The following is a 23,931-nucleotide window of genomic DNA, read 5'->3' on the forward strand; positions in this document are numbered from 1 at the left end:
CCCTCATATGTAGAATTTAAGAAACAAATGATCAAAGGGGAAAAAAGACAGAGAAAGAGACAAATAAAAAAAAAAGACTCTTAGAGCACCTGGGTCGCTCAGTCAGTTGAGTACCCGACCCTTGGTTTGGGTTTGGGTCATGATCTCATAGGTCCTGAGATCAAGCCCTGCTTCGGGCTCTACGCTCAGTGCAGAGGCTGCTTGAGACTCTCTCCCTCTTTCTCTGCCCCCGCCCTACGTATGCTCTTTCTCTCTCTCTCAAATAAATAAATAAATAAATAAAATCTTTAAAAAAAAAAAAAAGAAAGAAAGAAAGAAAGAAACAGACTCTCAAGTATAAAGGACAAACTGAGGATTACCAGAGGGGAGGTGATGGGGGTTGGGGGGGAATGGGTTAAATAGTCCATGGGGAATAAGGAGTGCACTTGTCATGATGAGCACCAGCTGCTGAATGGAAGTACTGAATTACTACATTGTACACCTAAAACTAGTATAACATGGTATGTTAACTAACTGGAATTAAAATAAAGACTTAAAAAAAAAAAACCCAACAACTAGGATGTACACAGCCTAATTCTCTTTGTTCACCCAGCTTACACAGTAAATTACATGGGATTACATACTCCATAGAGTAACAGTTATTTGACTAAAAATAAACCAGAGAAAATATTTCTCATTTGAGATTATTCATTGTTACTGAACTATACCAAATTATTATTCCCAAGGAGGAGCTATTTCTAATTCTTTTTTTTTCCCTCCAAAGGGAGTTTTTAAATTTTTTTTAATTCCTTTATTTGTCAGAGAGAGAGAGAACACAAGCAGGGATAGAAGCTGGCAGAGAGAGAAGCAAGCTCCCTGCTGAGCAAGGAGCCTGATGCAGGACTTGATCCCAGGACCCTGGGATCCTGACCTGAGCCAAAGGCAGATGCTTAACCAACTGAGCCACCCAGGCACCCTGAGCTATTTCTGATTCTATTGCTCCAAATTTAAAACTGGAATAGGAGGAATCAACACAGGTAGTGCCTGGATGAAGTGAGGCACACAGAAGGCCCCTAATCGCCCTTTTCCCTCCTTTCCAGGTACATAGACACTGGTGGGCCTAGGGGCCATCTGAACTATTTAAAGGAGCTTGGAAAACTGGAGTTCTTTGTAATGTTATCCAATGTAATGAACTGTTACTGGCATTTTTATTCTCGTATAATAAATACTCTTTCAATATTAAAAGTACTGCAGAAATCCATAAAAAAGAAAAGATGTGTAAAGAAATGACACACAACGTCATTTTAATTAAGGAAATGCAGATGCCATTTTTGTCTTACCTATCAAATTGTCAAAAGTTTAAAAGTCTGATAATAGCACCTTCAGTGTAAGTGTGGAAAAACAGGCATTTACTTACATGTGGGTGTATGAACAGATGTAATCTTTTTGGAAAGAGAGCTCACAGTATTTGTCAAACTGATAGAAGATTGCAGCTTTAGTGCTTTCTACCCTAGGGATATACTTTCAAAATGATGCCAAGAACATGTGCACCAAAACTTTCCCCATAGTATTTACATTAACAATACAGTGAAAACAGCATAAGTATCCATCAGTAAGGGACCTGATAACTGTACAACCAAGCATTAGGTAGCTATTGAAAAAGAATGGTAGATCTGTATATACTTAAATAGGAAGACCAAGACATATTAGCTAGACAAGGCTTATCCAGATCATATATAACATGATTTTTTACTTTGTTAATTTTGTTTTAAAGGATATACACAAAGGTCACTTTACCTAAATTTAATGTCTGTACAATGTTTTGGTTACATTTCTCTGCTCCTTTTCATAGCAAAGTTCATCAAAAAGGTGTCTCCATCTGCTGTTCTACAGTTCATTTCCTGTTACTTCTTTAATCTGCTAAAGAAGAGAGTTAAAGGGCTTGTGCCCTTTAACTCTCTAAGAAAACCTGACTGATTACTGATCAATCAGTGATCTCCATGTTGCCAAACCTAATAGCCATTTCTCTGTTCCCATTCCTCTGTTACTTGCCTTCTCTGTATCATTTAAGAATTAACTATTCTACTTCTTGAAACATTCACCTCTACGTGAATTTCTAAATTTTGAGGTCCTGCGTCTTATTATCATTTCTAACTTAAATGGTCCCTCACTGACCTCGTTTTTTAGTCTCAAACTGGACTCCCCTGGTTTTCTCTGACTCAGTAAATGGCACCACACACATGGCATGCTTATGGCCAGAACCCTGAAGATTCACCTTTGTTTCCAGCCACTCCTGGACCCTCTATATCTAATCCACTAGGAAATCCTACAGATTCTTGGGGCACCTGGGCGGCTCAGTTGGTTAAACATCTCACTCCTGATGTCAGCTCAGGTTATGACCTGATGGTCATTGGATCAAACCCCTCGTGGTCATGGGGCTCTGTGCTCAGTAGGGAGTCTTCTTGAGATCCTCTCTCTCCCTCTGCCCCTCCCTGCCCTGTACTCACTTTCTCTCACATAAATAAATAAATCTTAAAAGAAAAAAAAAAAAAAAAAGAACTCCACAGATTCTCTTCAACACTTTCCTCTGCACCTGGCTATTGTGCCCCAGGACAAAACAGCACAAGTGGCCACTTCAAATTCCGTTGACAATGTGCTGGCCATGAGATTCTGTTCTTCATTTTTTAAAGTTACCTGTGCATTTTAACCTGATAATTTATAAGGTCTTGACTCCTTCTTTTGATCTGTAGTATGATATAGTATAAATTGAATCACTCTAAAAAACAGCATCCATATTCTTATCTGCCTATAACTTTCTAAAAGCAGCTGCCTAAAGGAGCCCTTCACCTAATGGCAATTATCGACAAAGTCTCTTACCCTCTTCTTCCCAGGTTCAGAAGCACGAGTGTCGTAATCATCAGGGAGCTGAAGATAATCCTCCATTCTGCTGGCAATTGCCTCCCAGTCACGTTTCCTTTTAGTACCAGTTCTCAAGCCATCCAACTTGTCTGAGGGACAAACACAGAGCCGCAGCATTAAGGAGGAGTGTGAGTTTGCACACAACACACAAACAAAGGAAAAGAAGTCTGGAACACTGTCAGAGGGCAGAGCCACATTTTTGAGAGCAGCATCGCTTGCAGATCCAAACTATCTTCTTGGCCGAGGTAACAGTTCTGGGCAATTTCCATTGTTTATCTGGTGTTCACACTGGCAGGCATTACGTTACAAAGTTGGTTTAAGTAACAAACATGGACAGGGCAAGAAAAGTCACTTGTCTCCTGGCCTCCCACACCACCAAATCACACTTCAGCTCTTGTGTTCTGAAGGAAAATGCGGAGACGGGTTTTTCTAAAATCTGTTTCTTCTACTCTTTTTTTTTTTCCTTTAACGCAATATTAACACCACCCGTATTTGATCTGTAATCATGTGTGATACCGTGTCTTATGAAAAGTAGATAGTACCAACAACTTAATGAGCCAAGCTAATGTTTAAAAAGGTTTTAGATTAATAGTTCCTTGGGATTTTGACCAGTGTGCAAGGATTCCCCACGAGTTAATGTTTCTGAGTAAGCTGACTGTATGAATCACCACATTCTTTGGTTATGCTGTGAAGTGCTACTGACCATTCTGAGGCTAAGAGTTAGTCCACCAAAGTGACCAGATCTAAATTTTCTTTCTGAATCCTCAATCTGAGAGGGCTAGGTTTCTCAAGGGCCCCAAACTGTAACCAATTAAAAGAAGAGAGATTGAGGATTCAGAAATTCTGAGACATGAGTTTAGGTGTCTTCAAGAACACATGATGAAAATGTGTAGTCATTTTTAATTGGTTAACACTGATTTGGAATTCCCTATGTGAAATATTACGAGTTATTTATATTTTTAGCTACATTGAAGTACTAAACTCTTGAATCATCTGTGATTACATACACACACTATTATTAAGAAAGTCAATAAAAGAAAACCGAAAAACGTCAGAAATACACAATAACCACACTTCATTAAACTCCATAAAGGGTGCAGAGTGTATATATGATAAAAAATCTGTTAGGCACCAAGTTGGAGAGAACTTGATATGAAAAGGAAAATACAATGGAAGCAGTGGCAGGAAAAGAGGGTGAGTTTGTGCTTCAAATGTGAAAGATTCACACACAACTAACTGTACCACACCATACAGGCTTAAAAAACCAGTAAGATTTCACATACTTGGCAAAGCTTTTATTTCCTAAAACCCTCACCCATAAAAGCAGTATTACTGAAAAATCTGCAAGCAAACTACAACACTTTACAAAACTCAATAAATTTTTATCATATCACTTTGGAAAAACTTTTAACATGAATGAGTTCAAAAGAAACGGTTTCCTGATCTCTTCTGTAAATCACATGCTGTACCAAATGGCTCTATCTTCACGGGTATGACAGGCTGTAGTATACAAATTCTTAAAGTGATCCCTTGACTGCTCAGGGACACAGATTATGGTATTAGAAAACCAATGAAGTCCTATAAACAATAAAACTGTTCTAGTTCAACAGGATACAGTGTTACTAGAAGAGTAGGAAGCTCTAACATACTTAGTAAATAAACCTCAGACGATTTCCAAACTTAAGATTAACTTTGACATTAACATACTTGAAAGGAAAAAAAATTCATATCTGAATTCCAAGAATAGAGCATGGCCAAGGCAGCAATGCAGAAGGGCAAGGGTGAAAACTGCAAGAACGTTTCCTCAGACACCGGGTAAGTGACAGGAGTTACAGACCAGGAGTCCCATATTTGCAACATGGAAGATCAGAAGAGCATGTACTTCTAGTCTGAACACCTTTGTTTGTAATGTTTAATTGGAAATTTCATTGTGCACAGCATGTTTAAAGCTTCCTTCTTGGGGATGAAGAAAGGTTCATACCTCTTCCACATGGCATCCTGGAAACCCAAACACACAGATGTATGGCATAAGGTGAGGGAAGAGGAATCTGGGGTGTTAATTACAGAAGACGGCTGGTGTCCCATACACCCATACTAATGACTTTCAGAGGTCTGAATTTCAAAAGATGAAGTTTTAAGATGAGGATGAAGGTCTAAACATCCAACTTGGCAGGTCACAGAATTTTCCCACATCTTCAGAACAGTAAATATTATATAGCACAACAGAAAATTTTTGTAAATACATATATGCATTTTCTAAATATAAATGGTGTTTCTGAAAATTCGTTCATGGTAAACATACGAGGGGTATGTGCCTATACGAATAAGTGCATTCCAACTGTGAAGAGATGAATCTGCCTGACACGTAGCAGGCTAATACACAATAACCGATAAGCAGAGACAAATGACAGATGAGGAAAGCAAAAGTACTTGGTATGGAGAAACCTATAATAGGATAACACTCTCAGACCTTCTCTTGGTTTCTCACAGTTGGAGAAACCAAAGCTGTATCATCGGAATTTAAGTAGCTTCAGTGCCGAATCCGAGCATCTGAGGTGGCACGTAACACCCACCCTTGTATGAGGGTGCCTGTGCCCCAGCTGAGAAGGAGCCGGTCAGGGGCAACTGGAGTGGGCCACAGACAGTCGTTACAACTCCACGACACCCGTGCCAGATGCATTTCAGGCCGGTTCTGAATCTTTCTAAAATTACGCCACTCCTGATTTAACACTTAAACATCAGCTGAACTGCATACTGTACCTAATAAACACAGATCAAGAATCCGCAATGAGACTGAACCAGCTGCACGAAAGGTGAACGAGTCCTTTCTCATTGGTAGACTCATTTGTGAATCAAAACTCCCCAGGTACAGATGTAGCTCTTCTGGCTCAGTGTGTGATACCGATGAAGCTTAGTATGTTTCCATCTCGCATGATCATGTTACCCAAAGTAATTCAAGAATGTTGGTAGAGTACTCACAAAAATTATTTGGACCTGGTAATCAATCTATTGAGTTTGTTGTGCTAAAGAAGGCACCATAAATAGGTTAATTCTCAGATGAAAAGCCTCATGTTTTAGGGAAGAATCTTTGTTTCATTTGGCTACATGGACCAATCTCGAAGAAGCCAGCACTTTCAAGAATGCTCACACTCAATCTGCATTCCTCCACGGGTAGATTGGCTCTTAAGGTAACAGAGTGGTACAAGATGTGAGTCATTATATGAAACATCACTGTCACTCTTATTAAAACAGCAGCAGCAGCAAACATGGTGGATTTATGTTCTGAATTCTTACTGGACCTGCGGTGCCTTTAACTGAAATGTCTATTTATCAAATCCATTTCTGGAATTAACTGCCTAACAGTCTTTCTTTAAGATGGACTGAATTTGTATAAAATGTATTTTCTGAGAAGCAAATGGTAGACAGGCCAGGATTTTTTCCAAAATCAATACCAAGTTTAATATCATATTTTCTTGAATATTCATCAAAGCTAAATTCCATTATCCTTTCTCTTTAGAAATTAGAAAAAAGAATAGAAAATGGACTGGCTCAAGTTTAAAAAAGCATTATCATAGATCATATATTACACAATGCCTCTGAATATTATATGCTTAGTTAAAATACTGATCACTTTTACAATCTTCTTGTCTCTTTATTTATGATCTTTTTGTTCCAAAAGGTAATTGCTATTTAGAGAACCAGAAGAAGGAAATGATCTTGCAGTCTTATAGGTTATTCTCAAAGTACAGTACAGAACTTCAAACAGACTTAATTTAATATCAAAATAAGCAGATCTAAAGCATTATTATTTAGAAAGTAGTTTGTGATTATTATTTTCCAAGTATTTAATCGCACTTAAACATTTATAAATGCTTTAAAAGTTTAGAGGAAGAGATCACTGACAAAGATTTCCCAAAGAGGGAAGACTAGTTTAAGAATATGTCAGTAAGCACGCACAATTTTCACCTGTCACACATTAAAAAAAAAAATCCTGGACTTTATATCAAAGCACCTATCCCAATAACAGAGTAATCCTAAAGTTTATGGAACTACCTTTTACATAGGACCTAGTGAACATCAATCGCTAACGTGATCAGCTGGGCAAAATAAAAGGCAGAAACTTACGCAACTTGTGCAAAATGCACTCCTCTTACATCAGAAACACAATGTATCCCAAACAGTGAAGCAGCTAAATGACTCAGATTTGTTCTATGAACTTAAGATATTTAGATGGTTACTTCAGTTTTGGAGTAACACCATGATATTCGAAGAGAAACGCAGAGCCTGACGGTTACACTTCATACACTAGAAAGGTCAATCTTCCGGAAAGCCCTTATCTCATTTTTAAAGATTGTTTATTAATACATCTTAATCAACGTGATAAATGATTCTCTTTAAGTGAAGTGGAAAAAAAAGAAAAGAAAAAATGTTTTGCAATTATTACCATGAAATACTGGAAGAAAATCCACTGGATATGTTTGATTTTCTATTTGACAGACAACCTCACATTAAGCAACTCCAACTTTTGATTTAGACAGTAATTTTAACCAGTTTACCTTGTAATCTGCCACTAAAAACAAGTTGAAGGTAAGAATCTTATAAAGTAGGCTCCTCAAAAACCTGAATTACATATCTACCTCCCCCCACCCAGAAACTCTATTTATTATACAAGGAAAATAACTGCCTTTTAAGGAATGTTTAAACTTCAATATTTATTATTATTACTACTATTATTTCCCAAAGTATTCATCATCAGGTTCAGCTTTGGACTGCAGTTAAATACTCTTTTAAAAAAGCAGAAATCTCATCAGCACTAACATTTGATTAATATAACAGAACGGATTTTAGAAGTGACAGTATTTTATTGCTAAATTCATACTTCCCCTTACTCTAAAATCTTGAAGTGACAGTGAAGGTGATTCTTCTAAATACTCTTCTTTCACTCTGACACAAGATGAAACTAATTAAACTGAAAGCTAGCGAAACAGACTGAGGATGTAAGGTAGGCCAAAAATCTTGGTTTAAAGCAGAAATTTGGGGAAATTTGTTCTTCTTACAGCAGAAAGATCTATGACCATTACCATCAGGTATCACATATAAAAACAGGAAAAAGGAGATACCCACCTAGCTTGGCCTCAGATGTGTCCATCTCCCATTTGCTTTTCGGAATGTAACCCTAAATCGCACACAGAGAGAAGCTCGAAGGGTTAGAAAGAGACACATACATGCATATCACTGTTGAACTGGAAAAGCATTAAAACTGGGAACGGATTCAGTTTCCACTCACTAGTTTTATATATATATGTATGTATATATATATATATATATATATATATCTCCTTAGGGAACACACAGTCTCATTATCTCTGAAGAAACTGAATTATTCAATTCACCCAACTTCACTGCCCAGATTTCAGAGTAGTCACTTCAAAATAGTATCATGAAGGCGCTTTGAGGCAGCTACAGTTCGGGACACACAGTTGTAGTCCGAACAACAGCTGGACAGCAAATATGGTGAGAACGTACGGTCGTTACTGCGCTAGTATTAATACCATTCAGAGTAGCAGAGCATTTATAATAACTAGCTAGCTTATTTTCTAAATACAACTGTGGTTCTCAAGTGATGGTACAAAGAGTGTTCTTCGAGACAACTACTTTATATCGCAGTGTAAGTTTCAGTACTCGAAAGAAGAAAACATGGTATCACTGAACACAACTACAAAGTTCCAACTTCATTTAAAAATGACTCAACCCATTTACCGGTTAGATCTTACAAAGGCTGGTTTTTACTGAATCAACGTGAAAGCATTTCTTTTTCATTGGTTGGAACCTAGATTATTATTTTCAATGTCTTTTAAAATGACATTTTCCTAATATACGAAAAACCAGAAATCCCCACAGGTATTTATATTTTATTTAGTAAAAAAAAAAACAACAAACAAAAAACAAAAACAAACCTGGTTTATTTCAAACAATGTCCTGTAAGATTTTCAAATTTCCCAATATACCTATTTTACTATATAGTAATCCTTTCTGCTTATTCACCTAGCAAATGTACGGTTGTGATTCCTCTTTTCCTTTACCTGGACTCTGTTCTCTATTAGATCCTAACATACAGAACTTTAGTATTAGGGCTTATTATATAGAACAGATTCATCACAGGTGTCAGCATCTTCTTTTAAGAATTAGTATCTCTACTCTTGGGAATATTCAAGTTCATGGAACAGACTGACACAAAGGTAGGTTGGAAAGGATGCTGAACGCTTCATGACAACAACTGCTGTGTATGAATACTGGAGCATCATAGTTCTTCCAGGAAACCTACAGGTGTGGCACTTTTCTAGTCTTTAAGCCAGACTAATAATTCACTTTCACTTATTAGGTAGTACTTCAGATTATAAATCATACCATCTTTCCCAAATGCATTTCTAGAACAAACCAAGACAAAGCTATGCTGAAGTGATTGGCGCTAAAAGTACTGATGCGATCTGTACAAGTCATATCTCAGAAATCACCTGAAAACCTTAAGCATCACTAGAATAACATATTTATAGATTGTGAATCATATCTACTAGGTTCACTGAAGTACTAAAGAAGGAAAAATATCATACCAGTGATCCCCCAAAAGGATTCTCTTAACCAAGAAAAGGTTGGATTTTGCCCAGTTGCAGTGATTAGTACAAAGCAGAAAATGCAAAGTTTATTGAGAATTCCACTAAAATGGTCCAAATGACATGAGACTTGCTCTTAACCCTTTGGTTAAAATTCTCCAAGAATCTTTTACTCTTGGAATAGAACCCAATAGCAGAAGATCTGGATTTGGCATTTTTGAATGGGTTAAGAGAAGTTTTAGAATATAAAGATATGCAAAATGAGTATATTAATTTCCTCCTGCTGGAACCACCCTGTTCTTCTTTAAAATTGTATCATCTTCTCACTGGTTGAAATGTTAAGCCACTTGGAAATAAAAGAGATAGTCCAGCAGGGTAGAGTTCTAAGACTTCCTTGCCATGTTTTTTGATGTAATAATAGAGTATTACAGCGTGTTTCACTTTTCAAAATAAATAGTACATTCAATTAAAAGTTTCGAGCTTTGACCTACACTTAGACAAGTCAGATGTTACGAACCATATCCTGAACTGAAATCTCCACAAAAGGAAGACGGAGCTTCAGAAAGCTAGCATTATAGATTTATCACATGATCACTTTCTAGGACACACGCTGCAAGTAGCCACAGGTCATTAGCCATATTCCACAACAGCGTGGGCCTTTAAATGAACTTCCTGCCTAAGTTTTAGATCATATATGTCAAAAAAACAACCTAATTAAGAAAAATATTTTGTTTAAAGAAAAAACATACTGAGACTCAAATGCAATTAACTTTAAAGCTTATTTTTTAATCCGCATATGAAATCTAGGAATGTAGAGGTTGACACCATCTCTAAGCACACACAGTTTCTTTTCAAAGTCCTCTGTATCACACATGGGATTGATGGGACCACTCCTTAGAGAGTCTATATTCTCTAGGGGTAAGATTCAGGGTTCTCACTTTGTACATTTCCGGAAGAGTATGAGAAGCAGCTTTAGCAAGGGCTGATGTATTAAATAAACCAAATGATATTTTGAATTAAAAAAGCAACACTGTTTCAAGACATTGCTAATCTCTGTGCCTCGTTAGCAAACACTGAAAAGTAACATAATTCTACAGGTCGCATATTTTTCAATGACAGGGTAAGGCAAACATCTCTACAGAGGTGTGATCAAAAGCATTTACAGTAGGTACACGGGAACTTTGAACTCACACTACGGAAGCCTCTAATAAGCCTCAATAAAATGCATTGCCTACACACTCAAATCATTTTCCCCATCACTGAAAAGGATAAAATGCAGAAGAACAAATTCAGCAGTCAGTGGCAACCCTCTGCCTTCTCATTCTAGAAGTTCTTCTGCCTCAGTTGACAGAAACTCAATTTTGAAATCTCATAGCAAAGAAGAGACAATTATGCATACGTTGGGTAGGCTGTACCACATATCTGCTGGAGTGTAAGAATGCCCTTTCATATGTAATTGATTTTTTTAAAAAGTAGACTTCCCTAAAGTCACCCACAAGTAGATGAGTGAGTACAGGGTAAGTTTCTTAGCATTCTTAAAATTTTCATGTAACAATACAGTAGAGGGTTCTTCTGATCAGGGGAAAAAGAAAAAGTACCAGAAGTCTCCTTGAAGATGATTATAGAAATTTCTACCATTAAGGTGTAAATCAACAGTAGGAATCTGACCATAGATCTGAGATTAAACCCTTAAAAATTTTAATAGAGACACTTTGTTCAAAGTGGTTGGTCTGTCTCCTACCAGTTCGCTTTCCTCTTCCTCTGCATCTTTCTTTTCTTCCTTCTGTTCTTCGATATTTGCATCAAAATCCTCCATCTCTACCTACACCACCCCAATAATAATTAAAAAAAAAAAAGAAAAAAAAAGAAAAAAAAAAGATGAGTTAACATTTAGGAAAACGTTGAGTCCCTCAGTGAGATCTGAAACAGCAAAGGTGCCCAAAGCAGGGCAGCACAGAATCACTGTTACATCCTAATTTTAAAACCCTAAAGTTTGAAACAGAACTTATAAAAAGACAGAATGATAGTCCTGCCTTTCATTTTCCCAGGATATCCATCTTTATAATTTCCTATTAAGTTGAATATAATAATATATGCTAAGTTGATGATTACTTGTTTTGAATGCCTGTGATTACCAGAATTTCTCTTCAAAACCTCTAGCAAGTATTTCTCCAATCCACTAAAACATGTGTATGATTCAAATTTCAAAATGTAAGAAAGGGTATCGTGAAAAATAAGATGATAATAGCTTGGCCCAGAATGGTAGTGATGCAAATAGAGAGTAGATGGATTAGAGAAGTATTTATAAGGTAAAATTGACAAAACTTGTAGACTGACTACATGCTGGAGGGATAAGGCTGAAAGTTTATATAACACAGAATAAAGAGCAAAAGACAACAGAGTAGAGTCAAGGTTTCAGTTACCAAGTGATTGGTGGGTCTAATCACTAAGAAAGAGAATACCAGAAGAGGAACAGGTTTGGATGAATTACATAGTGGACAGGCTGAACTTGAGATGTGCTAAAGTAATGTGTTTTCGGCAAAGAATTTGGAAAATTATAGAATTTTAAAATTATAGAATTTTAAATTCTATAGAATTTAAAAATTATAAAATTTTTATAGAATTAGATTTTATTTATTCTATCTATAGAATTAGAATTTATAATTCTATAGAATTATAAAAATCACCCATAATCCCTCTACTAAGATATAACTAGTGTTAAGATGCTGATAAAATTAATTTGATTCCTCACAATTTAATATTAAGGGCACATATGTGGCAATCCAAGCTATCTATATCAAAAGTACAGAATGATAAGATCCTAAGATAGAGCCCTAAAGAACTCCAACATTTAGGACTGAGTAGGAAGAAAAGCCATCAAAGGAGACTGAAAGGAATGGCCAGAGATGCATGAGGAAAACCAGGAGAAAGTAGACTCGCAGGAGCCAAAAGAAAAATGTTATCAAGAAGGTGGACATGGTCAACTAAGTCATATGTGGCTGCAGGATTAGGCAACAGAAGTGAGAATTCTCTATTTTCATGGAAATCTTTGCTGAGAATGTATCAGAATGGATGGGGCAGAAACCAGAGGAAATTGGTAGACGAATGGCACTGGGAGGTAAAAACACATAAAAACACAATGACAACATTAAGTATAGAAAACTCTCATTCACAGGAGCTCAAACCAAACAGAAGTACACAACTGATTAAAAGAGAAAAATCTCTCCTTTTCATGATAAAGATTTACTTCCACCAAAGTAAATTCCACCACAGCATTTCTGGTAATGTTTAACTGAAAATGAATCATGTTTTTGCTTTTGCACAGCAAAGGAAACAGTTAACAAAACCAAAAGACAACTGACAGAATGGGAGAAGATATTTGCAAACGACATATCAGATAAAGGGCTAGTGTCCAAAATCTATAAAGAACTTAGCAAACTCAACACCAAAGAACAAATAATCCAATCAAGAAATGGGCAGAAGACATGAACAGATATTTCTGCAAAGAAGACATCCAGATGGCCAACAGACACATGAAAAAGTGCTCCACATCACTCGGCATCAGGGAAATACAAATCAAAACCACAGTGAGATATCACCTCACACCAGTCAGAATGGCTAAAATTAACAAGTCAGGAAATGACAGAAGCTGGCGAGGATGCGGAGAAAGGGGAACCCTCCTACACTGTTGGTGGGAATGCAAGCTGGTGCAACCACTCTGGAAAACAGCATGGAGGTTCCTCAAAATGTTGAAAATAGAACTACCCTATGACCCAGCAATTGCACTACTGGGTATTTACCCTAAAGATACAAACGTAGTGATCCGAAGGGGCACGTGCACTAGAATGTTTATAGTAGCAATGTCTACAATAGCCAAACTATGGAAAGAACCTAGATGTCCATCAACAGATGAATGGATAAAGAAGATGTGGTATATATACACAATGGAATACTATGCAGCCATCAAAAGAAATGAAATCTTGCCATTTGCGACGACGTGGATGGAACTAGAGGGTATCATGCTTAGCGAAATAAGTCAATCGGAGAAAGACAACTATCATATGATCTCCCTGATATGAGGAAGTGGAGATGCAACATGGGGGGTTAAGGGGTTAGGAGAAGAATAAATGAAACAAGATGGGATTGGGAGGGAGACAAACCATAAGTGACTCTTAATCTCACAAAACAAACTGAGGGTTGCTAGGGGGAGGGGGTTGGGAGAAGGGGGGTGGGGTTATGGACAGTGGGGAGGGTATGTGCTATGGTGAATGCTGTGAAGTGTGTAAACCTGGCGATTCACAGACTTGTACCCCTGGGGATAAAAATATATTATATGTTTATAAAAAATAAAAAAAAAAAACAAAAAAAAAAACGAATCATGTGAAAACAACCAGACAAACCCAAATTGAGGGGTAGTCTACAAAACAACTGGCCTATACTCTTCAAAAATTCCTTGTCTTTCCAAACAATGACATGGCTGAGAAAGTATTTTTTTAATATTAAAGGATGACCTCCTGGATTTTTAAAAATTGCTATAAAGCACATTATGGGAACGTTTAATGAAATGTAAATATGGACGTTACATGAGATAATTCAGGAAATTTAATTCAGGAAATTTGTACTACTTAATATAATACTTTATCAATGTTAAATTTCCTGAATTTGATAATTGGGACTTCTAGTTTTGTAAGAGAATGCCCTTGTTCTTGGGAGATACATACTGAAACACTGTATTAGGGGTGAAGGGCTAAGGGTTATGAGGCTTACAACTTAACTCTCAAACAGTTCTACAATCACAGTGATAACAACAGTAGGAATAAGAAGACATATATATCTATGTCATAGCCATCAAAATCCTAGAGAACACAGGCAGCAACTTCTTTGACCTCAGCCAGAGCAACTTCTTGCTAGACATGCCTCCATATGCAAGAGAAAGCCAAAAATGAAGTATTGGGATTTCACGGAGATAAAAAGTTTTTGCACAGCAAAGGAAACAGTCAACAGAACCAAAAGACAACCGACAGAATGGGAGAAGATATCTGCAAATGTCTTATCAGATAAAGGACTAGTATCCAAAATCTATAAAGAATTTACCAAACTCAACACCCAAAGAACAAATAATCCAGTCAAGAAATGGGCAGAGGACATGAACAGACATTTCTGCAAAGATGACATCCAGATGGCCAACAGGCACCTGAAAAAATGCTCCACATCACTCGGCATCAGGGAAATACAAATCAAACCCACAATGAGATACCACCTCACACCAGTCAGAATGGCTAAAAGTAACAAGTCAGGAAACACAGATGTTGGCAAGGATGTGGAGAAAAGGGAACCCTCTTACACTGTTGGTGGGAATGCAAACTTCCCAAACTGGTGCAGCCACTCTGGAAAACGATATGGAGGTTCCTCAAAAAGTTGAAAATAGAATTACCCTGTGATCCAGCCATTGCACTATTAGGTATTTACCCCAAAGACACAAATGTAGTGATCCAAAGGGGCACCTGCACCCCAATATTTATAGCAGCAATGACCCGAAAGAGCCAAACTATGGAAAGAGCCCAGATGTCCACTGACAGATGAATGGATAAAGAAGATGTGGTATAATATAAACGATGGAACATTACTCAGTCATAAGGAATGAAATCTTGCCATTTGCAACAACATGGATGGAGTGAGAGGGCATTATGCTAAGTGAAATAAGTCAATCAGAGAAAGACAATCATCATATGACTCATATGTGGAATTTAAGAAACAAAACAGAGAAGCATAGGGGAAGCGAGGGAAAAATAAAACAAGATGAAATCAGAGAGTCTTAATCAGAGTTTCCTGTGATTAATCAGAGACTCTTAATCACAGGAAACAAGCTGAGGGTTGCTGAAGGAGAGTGGGGTACCTGGGTGATGGGCATTAGGGACAGCACTTGATGGAATGAGCACTGAGTGTTATATAAGACTGATGAATTCCTGACCTCTACCTCTGAAACTAATAATACACTGTATGTTAATTAATTGAATTTAAATGAAAAAAAAAAGGACATATATATCTATATAAAGAAAAATGTGGCAAAAATATTATCAGAAATCTCAATGAAAGTTGTATAAGTTGTTCTTACACGATTCATGCAACTTTTCTGTAGTTTAAAGTTTTTTCCAGATAAAAAAGCTGCAAAAAAAAGGTCCCTTCTGTGCTGCTTTCATGGCAGAGGACACTCACCTCCTCAATAGCAGCATCTTGCAGCAGAGAACGAATGTCCAGGCGCATCATATGACGAGGTGCAGTTTCCCAGTGGTCAGCCATCTATTGAAAGATTCAGGAAGTCAAGTCATCTCGGGAAACTACTCAAAGACAGACCAACTGCGCATTTAAGACAAATTTAACTAATACTGTGAAGTCTAACAGGCCAGTTCCTGGAAGAAGGCTACACCTTTTTCACTTAGATACAAAGGATAAGAATCATTGGCTAAAGAAGGTAGAAAAGATATTTCTGGAAGTAAAGAGGATAAACAAGAACTTCCAGACAACATTGATCATACAGACAAAATGAAGCTGAGAATACAACACTTCCTGTTTCCAAAAATCACCTTATTTATTTCTTTAAGTTTTCTTCCATGAATATTTCTCTTGCCACAAGTCTGGTTATCTGCGCTCATTTCAGCCAAATATACCTAAGAAAGAATGAATAGTGATTAAGCAAACAAATGTAACACTTACATGATAATATAAAGTACTCCAAAGCTGTTTTACCTCAAAACCCTTGGTTTTTGCTGCACTCCAGAACTGGTCAAAATGTCTAACTCTGTCATTGATGGCATCCAGGATGATAAAGGGGAAGAAGCCATCATCCAGAGTCTTTTTGAAAGTTTTGAACATGCTGGTGCGGTAGGTTTCCTCCATCTCAGCTTCGTATTCATATTCCATGACCTAGTGAGACATCCCAGAAGAGATACGGAGTTAGCAAAAACAAAGAACCATCCTAAACCTCTTCCCTGGTTAGCCTCTGGATAGAGATAACTTTGTAGTCTTTCCTTCACACCTAAGTACTAAAGTTTGTGTTCAAAAAAAGACACAATTAGTCTCTGAACACATTTTCCTCTCAATATTATTAATGAATCAGAGCACAGTCCGAGAGGAATATGCCATACCTTCTTTTTCACCTTCTTTCCAGAATCTGGGTCTTTTTCTTCTTTTTCCACTTCAGTGATGAAGTAATCATCTAAGCTTAGAACTCTAGGTGCAGGTCCTCCAAATTCTACCTCTTTATCCTAAGAATCATATAGTCAAGAGAGTTAAAGAGAATCCAAAGAATAAATTAATGAATGCTCAAACCAGAGTTCCTTCTCATGGCTACGTAACAGGCAATCTTCTGGTGGTTTCAAATCAAGCAAAGGCAAAAATATTTGTTTAAGCGGAACAAAATGTTTATGGGACAGCATCTCCCACATGGGCCAATAAGAATGAATCAAATAGGAAATACCAGTATCAATATCATACAAGAAGGAACAAAAGCAACGGATTTTTTGGCTTTCCCATACTCACTCGAATAAGCTTTGCAACATGTGTCTTTCCACTGCCAGGCAATCCTCTCATTATAACAACAATCTGAAACATAATGAAAAACCAAAAAAAAATCACTCAGAGAAGATTTTTTTTTACAATGATGTCTTATAGTTAAGTGACACACCATTCTCCAGGATACACCATATGATAGGACATGAAACAAACCTTAATACATTTGAAAGGACAGAAATAATATAAAGTATGTCTCTGACCATAATGGAATGAAATTAGAAATAGTAGGAAAATTTTGAAAAATTCACAAGTATGTGGAAATTAAACACCACACTCCCAAATAACCAATGGGTCAAGGAAGGAATTTAAACATCAGAAAATACTTTGAGATAAATAAAAATGCCAAAACTTATGGGACGCAGCTACAGCAGTGCTCAAAAGGAAGTTTATAGCCATAAACACCTACATGAAGAAGAAAGATCTCCGATCGATAACCTAACCTTCACCTTCAGACATTGGAAAAAGAAAAACAAACCAAACCTGAAGCAAGCAGAAAGAAGGAAATAATATTAGAGCAGAAGTCAATAAAATGGACAACTGAAAAACAATAAAGAAAAATCAATAGAACAAAAAGCTGGTTCTTGAAAAGATCAACAAAATTGACAAACCTTTAGCTAGACTAAGAAAAAAGAGAAAAGACTCAAATTATTAGAATCAGAAATGAAGGATGGAACACAACTGGCAACTTAACAGAAATAAAAAATTGTTTAAAGGAATACTACCAACAGTTGTATACAAACAAATTAGACACCTTAGGTGAAATGGGCGAATCCCTCGAAAAACACAGACAACTGAAAATGACTCAAGAAAAAATAGACAATCTGAATATGCCCATGACAAGTGAAGAGATTAAATAAGTAACTGAAAACTACCTGCTGATGTACTGTATGGTGACTAACATAACACAATAAAAAAAAAAAAAAAGAAAAGAAAAAGAAAACTACCTGCAAAGAAAAGCTCAGAGGTCCATATAATTTCATCACTAAATTCCAACAAATATTTAAAGAACTCTTTACAAGCTCTTCCAAAAAACAGAAGAGGAAGGAACAACTCTCTACTCATTTTATGAGGCCAGCAATTCAAATCAAGCAGATACTCTAAAACCAAACACCAAAAACATCACAAGAAAACTATAGATTATCTCTTATGAATATGGATGCAAAAATCCCCAATGAAATACTGGCAAAGGGAGTCCAGCAACATGTAAAAAGAATTATACAACATGACTAAATGGGATTTATCCCAGGGATGCAAATTAACATCCAAAAACCAATCACTGTAATCAATACATCATTATCAATAGAGAAAACAAACAAAAAACAACCCCCCAAAAATCACATACAAAAGAATAAAATCACACACATTAAAAAATAAAAATCACAAAAATCTCAATTGATGCAGGAAAAGCATTCAACAAAATCCAACATCATTTCATGATAAAAACATTCAACACACTAGGAATGGAAGGGAATCTCTTCAACCTAATAAACGGCATCTACTCAAAACCCACAGCTCACATCACACTTCGTGGTGAAATACTGAAAGCTTTCTCTCTAAGATCAAGAGTAAATAAGGATGTCTACTCTTACCACATCTATTCAATACTGTACTGGAGGTAAGCAAGAAAAGAAAAAAATGAAAAGGCATTTGGAATGGAAAGGAAGAAGTAAAACCCTCACTATCTTCAGATGACATGATCTGGTATATAGAAAATCCTAGGGAATCCACTAAAAATTAGTTAGAATAAATGGAGTTTAGCAATGTTGCAGGATCAATATATAAAATAAGATCAATATATAAAAGTCAGTTGTATTTCTATACAACTGGAAACCCCAGAATGGAATTAAGCTAACTATATCAATAACAATATTAAAATGTGAGTGGCTTAAACAATCCAATTAAAAGGCAGAAGTTGTTAGACTGCATTAAAAAACGTGATCCAACTATATGCTGTGCTGTCTAATAGAGACCTACTTCAGATTCAAAGACAAATAGCCTGAAAATAAAAGGATGGAAAAGATAAATCATGCAAATAAGCAACCACAGGAAAGCTAGGATAGCTATACTAAAAAGAGATGAAATAGATTTTATGACAATGATTTATGTAGTCAAACATCTGATGGAAATCTCTAGTATCAGTTTACTGAATTAGAATCTAACTATTTTGCAATATAAATTTAAGAATGTATACATTTGACACCTGTCAGAATGGCTAAAATCAACAACATAAGACATAGCAGGTGTTGGCAAGGATGTGGAGAAAAAGGAACCCTTGTGCACTGTTGGTGGGGATGCAAACTGGTGCAGCGCTGTGGAAAACAGCATGGAGGGTCCTCAAAAGTTAAAAATACAACTACCCCATGATCTAGCAATGGCACTACTGGGTTATTTACCCAAAGAATACAAAAACACTAATTCAAAGGCATACATGCACTCCTATCTTTACAGGAGCATTATTTACAATAGTCAAGATATAGAAGCAGCCCAAATACCCATTTGGACAAAGAAGATGTGGTATATATATATAATAGAATATTATTTAGGCATAAAAAGAAGAAATCTTGCCATGTGCAATGACATGGACGGAAAGAGCACAATGCTAAGTGAAATAAGTCAGTCAAAGAAAGACAAATACCGTATCATCTTACTCACATGTAGAATTTAAGAAACAAATGAGCAAAGGGAAAAAAAGAGGGAGAGAGAGAAACAAATCAAGATACATACTCTTAAGAGAACAAACTGATGGTTACTAGAGGGGAGAAGGGTGAGGGGATGGGTTAAACCGGGGTGGGGATTAAGGAGTGCCCTTGTCCTGATGAGCACCAGGTGATGTATCGAAGTGTTGAATCACTATATTGTACACCTGAAACTAATGTAACACTGTTAACTAACTGGAAAAAATACACATTTGGAGGTCACTAGGAAAACAAGCCCAAGCAAATCAAGTCTCCTAATTCTCCCTCTTTTTGTTTCACATGCCATAAAACCAAATCCACCTTCCCCCTCTTCAAAATAACAGAACAATGAATGGACCTCTTATGAACTGGTTTCTGAAGTTTTCAACATCTTTTTCTGCCAAGCAATTAATCTCTAATTTCCTAAATTCTATAGGGTAAGCAATTTGAGATTATATAATGACTTGGAGATGGTAAGATGCCTTGACTCTGGTACTACCATGTCACAGAAAAATCGAGAAATTCTACTCAGGATATTTAAAAAAAAATTTTTTTTTAGATTTTATTTATTTATTTGACAGAGATCACAAGTAGGCAGAGAAGCAGGCAAAGAGAGAGAAGGGGAAGCAGGCTCCCTGCCAAGCAGAGAGCCAGATGTGGGGGCTCGATCCCAGGCCTCCAGGATGATGACCCGAGCAGCTTTAACCCACTGAGCTATCCTGGCACCCCTCTACTCAGGATATTAAAAAGATCTCCTATCAGCCTCTGATTGACAAAAAAGTCAACTACATAGGACTCACTCGCTCAGGTCGGCTCTCTCGGCCAGGGGGTTTCAAAATATCATCCACGTTCTTAGATTCGGGTTTCTTCTCAACCCGTGGAGCTGGAGGTGGCTGGTGGCTTAGTGAAGGAGCTGGCAGGGGCATTCGTTCCTCTTGGTAAGGTCTTCGTTCTCCTAGAATTCCAGCAGTTGAACAAAATTACTATTTATGTGGTAATTATTTTAAATTTTAACTCTCTTCACTCATGCTAAGGTAATATAATTCATGATTTTTGGGGGGCCACTTTTAACCTTAATGAGAGAAAGTCTAAAGAAACATAAATTATTAAAATCAAGAAAATAAAAAGATTCAGGTACGATTTCAGGCAAACAGAATGTCCTGAAAAATACTGAAATCATCTTTGTTTGTATTAAATTTAGCAAAAAGAGAGCCCTATGCGGGGCTTGATCCCAGGACCCTGAGATCATGACCCGAGCCGATGGCAGAGGCTTTAACCTGCTCTGCCACCCAGGTGCCTCTACACTGCTACTTTTGATAATAATGTTGCCATCTCTGAAAAATCTGTGAGTACATTTTACTCTGAAAGTTTATATCCATAGCTGATTTGGATACAGAAACATCTCCACTGATTTGCATTCTCAACATCCTCCAAACATACCTCCAAACATGGATGGACCTTCGTAGGCTGGTCGGTCAGACTTCCGGTCATAGGATGGCCTATCAAATCCCCCTCTTCTGGATGAGGAATGGTCTTTTTTGTCTCGATATGACTGAGTCCTGTAAGATGTAACAGGAAGTGCTTTAGAAAATTAAAAAAAAAAAATTGGAGGTCTCTGTCTTACAATGCAATATTTACTATCTGCCCAATTTTCTCCATGCATAGCTACTACACAGTCAACATTTTCATTTTTATTTTGCTTTTCCATTTAGATCTGCCTTGCATATACACATCTAAAGAGCTCATGAATTGCAAAAATACACTGTTTGCCTACTACTTAGGTAATGACTACACCTTTACTAACAATATTATTTCTTTTCCTTACTAGATATCTCCATCTCCCATTCAATTCTCTGGAATTCAAGCTCACAAAGTTTAAGCAGACTATGTACCTAGTCTGGAACTGCTCATACCTTTCCAAATTATACATACATATGTACAAGAAGAACACATCATTTACTGAATTTCCTTTAGATACAATGAATTTGCTGAACTTAAGTCTATGATAATTTGTATACCAGGCAAAAAGATATTTTTCATAACACACCTATCATCTCGAGGTCGGCGTTCTCTATCAAATCGATCCCGGTCATAGTCAATCACACCCCGATCCCGGTCTCGGTCTCTGTGTGTCTCCCGATCCCTTTTGAAATCTCGATGATCTGCCATGACATTACTCTGACGATCAAAATAAGGCTCACGGTCTCTGTCTCTATCATAACGGTCACGTTGGCCTGTGTGCTCTACGAAAACAATTAGTACACAGTAAGAGCTACATCCCCTTTTCTGAAATAAAAGCGGAAAGGTGCAAATTTAACTTTAGAACTGGTATAAATTATGATTCTAAACTCAACTTATGAATCTTTTAACTATATGTAAGGGAGACCCAGATAATTTACCAAAAAGAAAATCACATGTAATTAGGTCCTAAAAGGTTTAAGAATATTGATCTCTCAAACCACCTCACACCAGTCAGAATGGCTAAAATTAACAAGTCAGGAAACAACAGATGTTTTCAAGGATTTGGAGAAAGGGAAACCCTCCTACACTTCTGGTGGGAATGCAAGCTGGTGCAGCCACTCTGGAAAACAGTACGGAGGTTCCTCAAAAAGATGAAAAGAGAATGACTCTATGACCCAGCAATTGCACTACTCGGTATTTACCCCAACGATACAAATGTAGTGATCCGAAGGGGCACCTGTACCCCAATGTTTATAACAGCAATGTCCACAATAGCCAAACTATGGAAAGAGCCCAGAGGTCCATTGACAGATGAATGCATAAAGAAGATGTGGTATATATATATAATGGAATATTATGGAGCCATCAAAAAATGAAGTCTTGCCATTTGCAACAGTGTGGACAGAACTAGAGGGCATTATGCTAACCGAGATAAGTCAATCAGAGAAAGACAATTATCATATGATCTCACTGATATATGGAATTTGAGAAACAAGGCAGAGGGTCATAGGGGAAGAGGGAAAAAATGAAACAAGATAAAACCAGAGAAAGAGACAAACCGTAAGAGACTCTTAATCACAGGAAACAAACTGAGGGTTACTGGAGGAGGGGGGTGGCGGGAGGGATGGGGTGGCAAGGTGATGGGACACTGGGGAGAGTATGTGTTGTGGTGAGCACTGTGTATTGTACAGGTACACAGACCTGTACCCCTGAAACAAATAACACATTATATGTTAATAATGAAAAAAGTACTGATCTCTCTGACTCCTACCTGTCTCAAAAGTTGATCTTTCAGGTAATGGATCTGGGCGCAAAGTTATTCTTTCTCCATAGGGTATCTGCTCAACTTTATTAGTGGACATATCTGGTGAACCAAATCAGGGAAAAAACACTGTAAGAATGAAGGTTAAAGAAGACAAAGGTGAAGCTAACAACTTCTTAAGAATCCCAAATACAGACCTGTCACCATCACTTACCTCGGCCATGGCCGTAATCAACAGTCTGCTGCACTGGCGGTGGCTTGGACATTGGTGGCATACCCATAGGCAATGGGCCAGGAGGGGGGATAGAAGGGTGAACATGTGGAGGTGGTAATACTGGAGCAGGTGGAATTGTTCCAGTTTCTGGTTTAAATTCTGAATTCAGCCCTTGTTCATCATTTGTATCCCAGAGACCATAGAAAGAATCTTCATCCCAGCGTTCCTGTTCCACAGCTGAAGTCTGTGGCTTTATTACTGGAGGAGGAGGTGGAGGTGGAGGAGGTGGTGGCGGCGGTGGTGGTATTGGGATAGGCGGCCTGGTCACAGGAACAGACGATCTTACTGGTGGAGCAGAAGGCCTTATAATCGAACCTGGTGGTTTACCCATAGGAGGGGGTGGTCTATAGGACCCTGGAGGCTGGAGAACAGAGTAAATGCTTTAGTGGATAAGCAGACCACCATGTTTTCACACATCAGTAGAAATTAAAATCCGATTCTCCATCCATAAAAGAAAAAGTTGATAAACTGGAGTCACTCAAAATTAAAAACTTTTTGTGTTTTAAAATACACCATCGGAGAGAAATAACGCAAATCACGTATCTGATAAAGGACTTGTATTTAGAATACAAAAAATTTTTCTAACTTAATAAGACAAACAATAGAAAAAAATATATAGGCAAAAAATTTGGACATTTCTCCAAAGAAGATACCAGAATAAGCACTTGAAAAGATACT

General features: G+C 37.3%; 1 protein-coding gene across 1 annotated transcript in view; it reads right to left on the reverse strand.

Moving 5' to 3' along the window:
* LOC111148478 (YLP motif containing 1) overlaps nt 1-23,931 on the reverse strand; it is a 77,650-nt gene that overhangs the window by 12,605 nt on the left and 41,114 nt on the right. Inside the window, 13 exon segments of the mRNA XM_022505050.1 lie at nt 2,857-2,987; nt 8,023-8,074; nt 11,251-11,331; nt 15,726-15,809; nt 16,094-16,177; nt 16,257-16,433; nt 16,655-16,774; nt 17,049-17,111; nt 20,557-20,711; nt 21,197-21,315; nt 21,804-21,999; nt 22,989-23,081; nt 23,194-23,614. Of these exon segments, the coding sequence (XP_022360758.1) occupies nt 2,857-2,987; nt 8,023-8,074; nt 11,251-11,331; nt 15,726-15,809; nt 16,094-16,177; nt 16,257-16,433; nt 16,655-16,774; nt 17,049-17,111; nt 20,557-20,711; nt 21,197-21,315; nt 21,804-21,999; nt 22,989-23,081; nt 23,194-23,614 (1,776 nt within the window).

This window comes from Enhydra lutris, unplaced genomic scaffold, assembly GCF_002288905.1.
Source record: "Enhydra lutris kenyoni isolate GAN:26980312 unplaced genomic scaffold, ASM228890v2 scaffoldscaffold20, whole genome shotgun sequence".
NCBI lineage: Eukaryota > Metazoa > Chordata > Mammalia > Carnivora > Mustelidae > Enhydra > Enhydra lutris.